General features: G+C 37.4%; 3 protein-coding genes across 3 annotated transcripts in view; 2 read left to right on the forward strand and 1 right to left on the reverse strand.

The window, feature by feature from the left end:
- LOC134818582 (N-alpha-acetyltransferase 15, NatA auxiliary subunit-like) overlaps positions 1 to 11,410 on the reverse strand; it is a 53,925-nt gene that overhangs the window by 34,286 nt on the left and 8,229 nt on the right. Inside the window, exons 5-6 of the mRNA XM_063828211.1 lie at positions 10,705 to 10,839; positions 9,657 to 9,804 (exon numbers count right to left, since the gene is read on the reverse strand). Coding sequence (XP_063684281.1) covers positions 9,657 to 9,804; positions 10,705 to 10,839 — 283 coding nt within the window. The remainder of the gene's footprint in view (positions 1 to 9,656; positions 9,805 to 10,704; positions 10,840 to 11,410) is intronic.
- On the forward strand, positions 6,484 to 9,573 carry LOC134818584 (G-protein coupled receptor family C group 6 member A-like). Its single transcript, XM_063828213.1, has 3 exons — positions 6,484 to 6,633; positions 6,766 to 6,905; positions 7,087 to 9,573. Exons 1-3 carry the CDS (start codon positions 6,496 to 6,498, stop codon positions 8,462 to 8,464), a joined length of 1,656 nt encoding a protein of 551 aa, XP_063684283.1. The 5' UTR covers positions 6,484 to 6,495; the 3' UTR covers positions 8,465 to 9,573.
- LOC134818005 (metabotropic glutamate receptor 1-like) lies at positions 8,581 to 9,336 on the forward strand. The gene has a single exon (XM_063827411.1). It carries the CDS (start codon positions 8,581 to 8,583, stop codon positions 9,334 to 9,336), a length of 756 nt encoding a protein of 251 aa, XP_063683481.1.

Raw genomic sequence — 11,410 nt, forward strand, 5'->3', positions numbered from 1 at the left:
CGGATCCAACAGGCCCTGTAGAGGAGGACATGCGTTACCCACAACGATCTCGTATATCAAGGAACCCTCTTCAGGTAATGTGGGGGAGCAAAAGCTACTTCTAACACAGTGGTTTTACTATGTCCTTGCCCTGGGGAAGCATGACGTTAAACTGCAAGCCCCAGTGATTTATACTTTCATTGGAACTGACGGATCGTCAGATAACGAGGTGATCCTCTGGAAGACGGATCGTCAGGTAATGAGGTGATCCTCTGGAAGATGCATCGAACTTCTTGTGGAGGAGGCTGATCCAGACCAACCGATTCAGTTGGTACAGCTATAACCTCGCTGAAACCTTTCCCATGGCAAGCTTTATATCCAACCAGAAGGAATGATCAGTTTTAAGTATTTTAAGGTGTGTAACAACCGTAATATTTTTGTATTTAGACTACAAAAGTTACTCACTTTTGGGGAGATGTGATACGCTAACATGCCACGACGGCTTAGGTACGAGGAACTGCCACGAGGGCAGGAAGATCATCGAGGAGCCAGAATTTTGAGATATTTTAACGGTATTGCAGATTTTTATTTAGTCATATGGTTTACAGACTCTTGTTTAAATTTGTTTTATTAGTACTGTTTGACTCCTGTTTATATTGTTTGTAGTGAGGGTTTTATCGTTGTGTATAGATTTTCCGACTGAGTGCAGATACTCTATTTTAGTTTTCTACCTTATTTCAGTATATTCGTCCTGTGATTTTTTGTGTCAGCACTAAACATTTTAAATTATATTTATACATATTTAGTTTTTAGAGGGTGAGATGTTGTACTCTCCTTTCACGAGTGTACACGTCATTTTAGACATATACTAGTTCTTCTTCCTAATCCTTTGTGGTTATTGACCTTTTGTTATTTAACCTCATTACTCACGGTTAGCTAGCTGTTCCCTCCTCACTTTCCTTAATTAGGCTTATTTGTGACCTCTTTTGTTTACTCAACAGTTTGACATGTTGAGTTGTACCCTATTTAGTTGATATGAGTTTAAGATCTTATCACGTGACCAGCATACGTGTCACGTGAATAGGAGTATTTAGAGGCAGTCAGGGAGACTGTTGGGACTCTTTCTTTGGGACGGATTTCTTACTGTATTACTCTTGATACTTTTTATACCCCTATTTTAACCACGAGTTTCCTTTGTACCCCTTACACCCCTCACTTTAAGTGTTGGTTTATTTTCAACTAAAAATCGGGCTTCTTTAATCTTTCTGTTGATGAGTGATGTTCCTCTATCTACGATTTGAAGTTTAAGCTTTGGGGGGCCTTTGTGCTGAGGGTGACTTTCCCTGTAGTGCTTTGCTAGTGGCTTATCTTCGTAAGATTTTGCTGTTGGATTTGCCGCACTACGGTAATGCTCGTCGAACCTGCACTTGATCGGTCATGTATTTAGTTGAAAATAAACCAACACTCAACGATAAAACAGAGTTAAACAATCTAACACAGTTTTTAGTTGAGTGACGTGTAAATAGTAATATTCTCGTTTAATTCTTTTATCTCTTTTAATCTTTTATCTCCTGTATAACGTCACGCTATTCGTTAATTTTCAGATGAGCCCAATTTTGTCAGTTTTATGTTCATATTTGCTCCGATTTCGTTAAAAACTATTTACGGTTGATAACTATTTTACAGTTATATATTTTGTTTGAAATAAATTTCGTCGTCAAATTTTTAATGTGAATATTGATCGTTATAATTGAATTAATACTATTTCAGAATATGAGTATGACGTAGAAATGTCGATACGTTATTCAGCTATTTATTTCCATTAGAATTTGTCTTCACTGAGTCTATTCAGAAACAATCAGAAATTTGAATAAAAGAACTACCTTATAGAACAGTTAACTCGTACAGTTCTAAACCGGTACAATTGCTTGATAGCAGTCAAAATTTATCGGATCTGATAATTATAATTAATTTGATAATTGATATGTAAGCGGTCCACAGAAGCTGCGTACATATAGAACAAATAACGATAAGATTAACTATCTACGTGGCATAAACAAGTTGTTGAAAGAAAAAAAAAGAAGTATTTTCGCACTTTAGTGTTAAAAGAAGAAGGATAAAGAAGTCTCTATGTTCACAAGTTCTCATCACCTGCCCCCAGCATTATAGTGGTTGCTAGGCACCCCTAATTGTACTACATCTACTTAGAGTTAACAATATCTACTTAGAGTTAACGGGAACTATAACAAACACCGAGAGTTCTTATTGTTGTCTTGTTGTTGTCTTAATGTTGTCTTAATGTTGCCTTAATGTTTGCTTTAATGTTGCCTAAATGTTGCCTTAATGTTGTCTTATAATTTTGTCTTATTGTGGTCTTAATGTTGTCTTATTGTGGTCTTAATGTTGTCTTATTGTGGTCTTAATGTTGTCTTATTGTGGTCTTAATGTTGTCTTATTGTTGCATCGGTGTTCGTTCAAGAGTCAATACTATTAACTTTAATTACAACAGCTTCACACTCTCCTGTGGCAACTGGGGATAGGTCCTCCAGAGCAGTACCTTGATAGGAGCGTCAGGACCTTGATAGGATCGTCCTATTTGTCTTAATAATTAGTAACTCTTGGAAACGCTTGGTAACTCTTAGTAACTATAGTAACGCTTTGTAAAGCTTGGTAACTCTTGCTCGAATATTACTGACTGACATAGTCATATGACGCACATTTCAAGAACTTTATGTAGGCAGTGCGCCATCGACAGTAAGACGCGCGCGCTGACCATTGAATGGTTTTTTAGCTCTTATTTCGGCCAGCACATTATTTTGGAAACAATCGAAAAGTTATAATACTTCCCATATAACAATTTTGTTGAAATTTGGTCAGCTTACGTAAACACTTATGTTCTACTGAACCTAATTTAGTTTGAGCAATTTCGATGGTCAGAATTTGAGTTATCAAAGAATTTATACCTATTTTTTCATTTTTAGACCTCTTAATCAAGACCAATCTCTCCCAACTAAATTAGGTTCGGTGGTTAAGTATGATTGGAAGGTTCTGACAAATTTTCAGCATGATTCATGTTCAGGAACCGAAGATATGACAGAATAATATGACAAAAATCAACGAATTTCGTCAAATTACGCGACTTTTACAACTAATTTTGCTCCAAAAGCCGCGCACCATCAAATATGGCACCAAGGCGAAGCTCACTGATCATTCCAAAAAAGTATAAAAAATTTGATACTGTGAAAATTCTCACAGTCTCTAGAAAACAATGGTACAAAAATTTTGAAAATCCGAGCAAGTTTATTTTTATCGTGCACCCCCTACTTTATGCTTGATGTTTAGTTTTCTTCTCAAATTATAGAGTTTAACTTTATGCAAACGTCCTTGCGATGGAGTTCAGGGATATCAACCAGTAACCAAACTGATAACAAAAAGTAACTAATAATTACTAAACCGAAACGATCAGGCGTCTTAAAATGATATGTTGAGTTACTTTTATCATAACCACTTTCTATTCTGGATATCCCACATGCATTAATTCTAACGGTTATAACATTAATTCTCATTCATACAGTCATACAGTCACTCTATTACTGTAATGATTGAATTGATTGTAAAATATTTGTCGACATGTAGCCGCATAACATTCATAACTTATATAGCACGACATTGCTGTGAATCATACGATCTTATCATTTTCAGAAGTTGTATTGCACGCTATAATTCGTTTTCAGTTTCCTCCTTTTCATTGATCATAAAACTAAAAAGGCGGTAAGTCATGACGGATATGATACGACGGACCACTCGGGTCACCCGTACCCAAGCGTCTCAACTTACGCCTTTTTGAGAATTGTGTGCACGGGGGTGATGCAACGTCAATTAATGTCAATTAATGTCAATTAATGTCAATTAATGTCAATGTCAGTTTTGCAAAATTTTGGAATACTGACATTAATTGACACGATATTTTTCGACCAGAGATTATGTAGTTCTACCATATTTTTAGCACTTTAGAACGTTTATATCATCAATTTATTCACTACTATCACATATGGAAATGTGAAATGTGAAAAAAATTCAGATCATTAAACAATAAAACTAAAATAATACGGTTTTCCGAAATTTAATTTTCTTAAATGGGCGTGGCCATCCAAGGGCGTGGTTCTCAACATCATCAGAACTTAAAACCCACATTAAACGAAATGCCTTCATGACATTTATATTTGAATAACGAATCTTAAACAGCTAACATTACTCCTTCATACTAAAAAAGCCGATTCTAGATATTTTACCTGTATAAGAAACCAATAAAATATGGGCGTGGCCGGTGGGGACCGAAGATGGAAGAGTTGGAAGCTGAAATTTTGTTTGGTGGTCTTTGAACCTAAGGATCAACAGATAAGAACATACTCATAATTATTCAAGGACATTTTGTTTTTTTGAACCGGTCTAACTTACATAGACGTGAATATCTTGAATATTTATCGAATAATGATAATCTCAAATTTCAAGACAAATTAATGTCAATTAATGTCAATTAATGTCAATTAATGTCAATTAATGTCAATTAATGTCAATTAATGTCAATTAATGTCAATGTCAGTTTGGGGTTTTTATGGAATACTGACATTAATTGACGTTGCATCACCCCCGTGTGCACTGTGTATGTTAATGTTATGATATTATGAACACACAGAGTTATCCTATGATAATGAGCGTTGACAGTGTCTCTAAATCTAGCTAATCGTTCTAAACGGTTCCACGATAATAGTTGAACTCTAAATTTACTTAGTTTACTTTTAGAGTTTTAGTATAACATGAAGTACTTTTTGGTTATGGACCGTCTATTCAACGAATTTGTTGCATATTTACAAACGTTGCAGAATATAAACTTGAAGTGATAGTTACTGTGCACTTGAAGAGTCATGTATCAAGACCGACGAGATCGATAAAGCTGAATTTTTGATAGTTCCCGCTTGAGTTTGTACTTAAATACAGGGTGGGCCAAAAGTCAGTGTGCAAACGTTGGGTCTTATACCTCCGCCGTGTTTTATATTTGAGGGTTGTTGCTTTGCAGATGGTTTACTGTACCTACTGGTTCGAGGATTCCGTCAGCAAAATTTGAAAATTCGAATATTTTAGACCACGCCCATTCAATATTAAAACACTTATATTGTACTCTAGATGTCTAATTTTTTTCAGAGACAGTAGATTAATAAATGTTGCATATGATCTGAAAATATGAGGCAAAACGGATTAGAAATGACGAAGTTATCAATCATTTTCTGTATCTCGTTAACAAAATTAACTGGGTGATTATGTGACACCGCGACACGACACCTTAATTGGGCAGCCTTCATGATTCCCATAATGTTTAACGGGGAGGTTAACGGGGTCACCTAATCACGTGATTAGGTAAACCAATCACCTGATCACACGTAATGAATAACCTCGTTAAGGTTCATATCTCGGTCATCTGAGAAGCTAGAACCCTCATTTTTTCAGGGCAAACGTAATTTAAATGGCCAAACACAATTCAATAAAATTTGGCTCGATCCGACTATCCAAACTATCAAATAAATGCGAAAATGAACCTTCTTTTGAAAAAAATGAACACAAATATGTTTCGATTTGACAAATTTCTCGAACCAGTGTTGGTAGTAAGTCATACCAGAACAAATTATTTCAATTGGGCACTCAGTGACTGAGCTATTAAGGCCATCGTTTGCACACTGACTTTTGGCCCACCCTGTATATTATAAGAACAGTCGACGTTGTATTTAAGAAATTAAAGTTGTTCAAAATATGCCGTGAGTTGCAAATTATGTTTTGTGATTACATATTCGACAGGTAAGTTTAAGCTTTAAATATTTTCAAAGTCGCTGACTGACTCATGGAACTCTTAAATTTTGCCAACTCTAAACCGCGTCCATACTTCAACCTGCTTTTAAAATATACTCTTAACTTACTACTTTTGTAATTTTAATAGTAAAGACATCTAGTTGCAACTATGCTGAGAAAATTTGTCGATTAATATGTCAACAGTTATCTGTCCTCACATTGGATATTTTAATAAAATTATCTTCCAAATTTAATAAATACAGCTAAGTTACGTGTGCCAATGACGGTCTGACTGTCTGAGGCCCATGATATCCAGCTCGGCCTTTTATTCGCGAATAATGGTATATTTTACATCCCCAGACGGAACCCAGGCATATTTACCGCAGCTCATTGGCAAACAAAACTGTTGTTTTTTGTTGTAATATAGTTGGAGGCCAAACTGCTGCTTCGTGTCAGTTCGGCTGTTCTTTTTAGTACTAGTATCAACTACGGAGCTTTTGTTATCTTTTAACCAGTTGTATCACTCATTGATTAATCATTTATTAATCACTTAATCACTCACAGTTTTATCAGTTGATTACTCAAAATGACAATTATATATACCATGATCATGAAGCACATAAGATATGATATGGTTGTTAATTTATCAACACTTCTGTCCAGGAAGGATACCTAATGTTGTTGTGTGGTGTTAGTATTGCACTGATCATCTCCAGTACCTTACAGTCAGACTGCTCTGAAGATGATCTGTACAAACCTATCGACAGTGAACCTGGAGACTTTATAATTGCTGGAATCTTCAACGTTGGCAAGGTTAGTCTACTAGATAACGTTCAGATTGTCAGTGATACTATAACGAATACAGAATTTTAGAGACTCACCATGTACATAATGTGTTGGATCTCAGTGTGCTTGGTTCGGGATAAGTACAACACTTTTATTCAGGTGGAGACAAGAGAAGAAATGACGGCTGAAGGGAGGAAAAAGCTAACAAAGTATTGCTCGTACGATAAAGCTTTAATGTGGGGTATCCAGAAGATGCTAGCTCTACGAGATACTGTGGAGAGGGAACAGGAGCGGTTCAGGTTTGTTGTTACCATGGTAACGGTTCAGGTTTGTAACATTAGAAAAGTAATAAGTAGCTCAGTTTGAGGTAGGATGCTTAGAAATAAGATTGAGAGATTAGTGAATGTTAGTAATGATAAAAGGAATGTTACCATGGTAAAGAGATACGTTACGTCCGCTGTACAAACACTACGATTTCAGAAAACTGAACAAGACGTTGGGCTATGAAATCTACGATTCTTGCAACAGCTACACCACAGTGGGACAGATCTCCAACATCATCGCATCTAAGACAAACATAATCGGAGTCGCAGCTCCGGATTTCAAGGACTTTGTCAAATTCTCTGCACAACAAGTCACCTCCTTCAACATCCCCATGTTCACCTACGTGTACAATGATAACGAGATGATGAACGACAAGATATTCCCCTCACTTTTCTCTCTAACAGACACAGAACAGGTCGAAGGGGACATAATTATCAGTTTTTTGAAGTTGATGAACTTTAGGTATGTTGATATTTGGTATCACAAGTTCTCAAAAGACATGGCTATGCATGTTTATGAGAAATATGTCAGTACCGTAGAGTCCGGGTGTGGTAGAATTGAAGAGGTTTCCAATATTTCTCAGATTGTAAACATTGATAAGAGTTACGGGAAGTCTGGTGGAAGTAATTCAAGTTCACAGGTGCAACTTATATTGTCAAACAGTCGGGCAACAACACTTGCTATGATTGAGCACATGACAGAAAATCTGAACTTCAAGAACAAAATCTACATTTTTGGGATTTCGAATGGGAGGAAAAACTACCTCCAAAGTTATATCCCCGTATTCAAGAAAGAGCCCGGAAACACCTTAATACTACCTTTAGCAGCATTGCTAAACGCGGAAGTGAAAGTGCTGACGGAGAAACTGAAAGCGAAGGAAGCTTCTAGAAATAGCAACCTGGATAAAATAGAAGAGGATATAAGAGATAGGCTAAAGTGGTACGAGGGAGGAACCGGTTATGATAGTACGATGACAAGTTGGATGCCATATGTAGTGGGCGGGGTTAAAATACTTACCCAATCACTACATGAATATCTGGTCGAGTCATCAGGGGATATTTGTATGGATCACTTGAGAGAGCTCATCTTCGAAACATTGATAAACAGAAAAACCAAGAAGCAGGTTTTGATTGATGACGTCCTCACGATTGATTTTAGTTTGGATAAAAGAGTCGTTACAACAGGTTACGAAATCGGAGTCTACCAGAGCACCAGTGACTCATATTCCATCCTGGGAAAAGCGTTCTCAGACTCAATAACAGTGTCAAACAGCACTCTCCTGAACGAAATATCAGACTACAACCAAACCTGCTCGGAATCATGCAGACCAGGATTCTACAGCACCAGGAAATGGAACAAAAGCGATCTGTCGTGTTGCTGGAACTGTAGGTCATGTGACGCCTACTCAATCTCAACCGAAATAAACTCAGCAGGATGCACAACCTGCAAAGATGACGAAGCAGCTAATGATAACAACACTGAATGCAACGAGGTTAAGAGATATACATTGAGAGTGACTCCCCTTTTTTTATAGCAGGGGTAGTGTGCGCTGGGGCAGGGTTACTGGTGGTAATAGTGTTCGGGGTGATCGTGGTTAGGCACAAAGACAGCGCTTCCATCAGAGCTTCTGATACGGGTTATCTTTATGTCATGTTAGTGGGTCTAGCTGTTGGATTCATCACAAGTGTGGTCCCTCTGTTGAAACCACACGAGATGTCCTGTAGAGCTGAGTATTTCGGTGTTATGGCTTTCACAACATTAGTATCCACAAATCTGGCTCTAAAGTGCAACAAGATATACGAGATATTCCGGGCTGCTAACAGTTTTGAGACTCCTAGATGCGGTTGGATGATGAAGAAGACAATTCTGGTTAACTTGTTGTCTCTGCTCTTCACCCTGACTCTAGCACTACTGGATGTGTTGGTCTGGGGACCCAGCTGGATAAAAGAGAGACTACACAAACACCATAACCCTTACTATCTGGTATGCCAATCGCACGATAACCACAGTTTCTTCATCCTAATAATTCCTCTTATTTTCCCAGCGGTCGCTTTCATCGTCGCCCTAGTCCTAGCATTCAAGATGCGGAACTTCCCCCACAATTTCCGGGAAACACTGAACATATTCGCAGCAACCCTGATAGCTCTCTTGTGTTGCATTATGTTCTTAACGGGGTACTCCCTTGCGGAAAACTATTTTAAAGGTCTCCTCAGGGCTATAGTGACCTTCGTTACATCTCTCTCATTCCTTCTCTGTATCTTTCTACCAAAGATCTATTTCCTGTTCAAGAATCATAACGAGGACGCCACCAGAAGGGAGTTGAAGAATTATATTAACCGAGCCCAGACTATAGTTAACAGAGTTAGTACAAGGACTGTCTCGTCATCAATAACTTCTCACTCATAGGTTCATACGCTCACGTGACTCTTAACATGTGGTCACGTGACTTGTAACAAAGCGTGACCCTTAATATACGGGTTTTAAAAACTTTGACGAGTTTAACAGATTATTTAACGTTATTCTTTTAAAGATGAAAAGCGATGCCACATGATTTATGATGTATGTTGTCGAGAATTCTGTATAATTCTGTATAATTTTATAAATCAGCATGACTATTGCCCGCATTTTGCGGACGCTTCAGTTATTACTAATTTTATTTGTACAAACATATTCTTACAAGACAAATAAACACATAAATATTAAAACAAGGCGCATTTATTAGAAACCTGCCATTTCGAGCCAGCTCTGGATATCAAGGATGGAGTCTCTGTGACAGTATATGTGTGACAAGGCATCTTTAAACTTCCCTGCCTCCACCATGATGCTAGCTTCGTACAGCAGCAGCTCTGAGAATTCGTAATCTGCTGGTTTGCCCTGAGATGTTTTTAATACAGTGGTGGTTTTTTCAGGAAATCGGTCGTATCTTAATCAGTCAGATTCATTTAAGCGAGACAATTAATAATAATAGTTCTTTTAGTTTTTAGGATATTGGGATAAGTTTAGAAATGTGATTTAAAATTACCACAGCTCGTACATATTTAAAACTCGCATGTTTTTTTTACAATGTGACAATTTTAGGCATTAGTAACAATTTTAGGCAAAAGTATTATGATACAATGAGACACACCTCAGACCAAACCTCAGATCATGTATGAGTCGTGTCATATACCAGTAAGTTATTTGTCATTCATCAGTTAGTCATTTGTCATTTCCCAGTAAGTCATTTGTCATTTCTCTGCCCTTTCTGTCATAAACTACAAAATAGGTCAAATTATTTTGTCTCCAATAATTTCATGTCTCATTCATGCTATCAGATACAAATAGATACTGAATCGTAAGTTTTACAAACAAACAAATCTCAGAAATTCCCAAATGATGAAAGCAAGCTTCTAGATTCAGGATAGCCTGTGGCAGGCAACGCCCGATTCTTTAAATGCTTCTACAGACCTACACAAGTGCAAGTAAGTAGACCGTAAATATTTCATGCTAGGCATGTGGCACCCATTACGGTAACCATCCATTGAGTTTTTTTCTTTTTCGCTGTACTATATTGCACAGCTCCCCATTTAACCCTCACACACGATTTCTTGAGCATTCGGCTGGGTGGACCGGGAGGCTGCATAGATCCTATGGAATCCTTAGCAGAACACCCCACGACTAGGTAGACAGCGGGTTTCGATTGAAACCTTACGATTGAAAAGCTGGTACTCTAACCAACTGCGCTACCTGGCCGTGAAAATTCCCGTTAAATTCCCAAAACTCCGTAATAATCACCTCCTGCGTTTTCCTGAAGGTTTGGAGGACGTTAAGAGCGTTCTCGTATTCCCCCATGGTATGGAGGGCAATAGCGTAACCCACCCATCCGGCCCGCTGATTGGCTCGTAGCATCAACAACTGGTGACGAGTCATCTGAAACAGAATCATGTGGTTAGTATTTATCTCATTTCAAACACAAGGAAATATTTTTGGAGTTTGAATCCAGTGTGATGTATACTAGCTACTTCGGTTTTTATGAACCAACCTAGTAGTGTATACGCAGATCATGTTTGTGCGACCACATGGCATTAGTCATTCTGAATAGAACGGATTGTCGATATTAATGCTACGTAGTACACTCTTATATTGTGTAGGATAGTTATAGTGAGCACTATTTTATTTCTATAAGCGGATGTTTTGCATGTGATCAAGTTTCTTTTCTTGATTGTGCTAGTGACGTATTATACACAATACAAGATGGTTTTAAAAGTTAACTGTATCTCTGCTGGTTAATGGTTATCAAAACTATTCACACGTATCGTGTGAATTTTACGTTGAGTATTTCTATTGTACTGTTTTTGTTTTTCGTCTTTGTCGTCAATGAAAAATAAGTAGAATAGAAAATAAAAGCAGGTATTCGAATTCAGTATCACTGACAATTGACAAAACTATATCATGACATTTTATTTATTCTATGAATATGACTGTTCACTGTGCGATACCG

This window comes from Bolinopsis microptera, chromosome 7, assembly GCF_026151205.1.
Source record: "Bolinopsis microptera isolate Bmic1 chromosome 7, MBARI_Bmic_1.0, whole genome shotgun sequence".
NCBI lineage: Eukaryota > Metazoa > Ctenophora > Tentaculata > Lobata > Bolinopsidae > Bolinopsis > Bolinopsis microptera.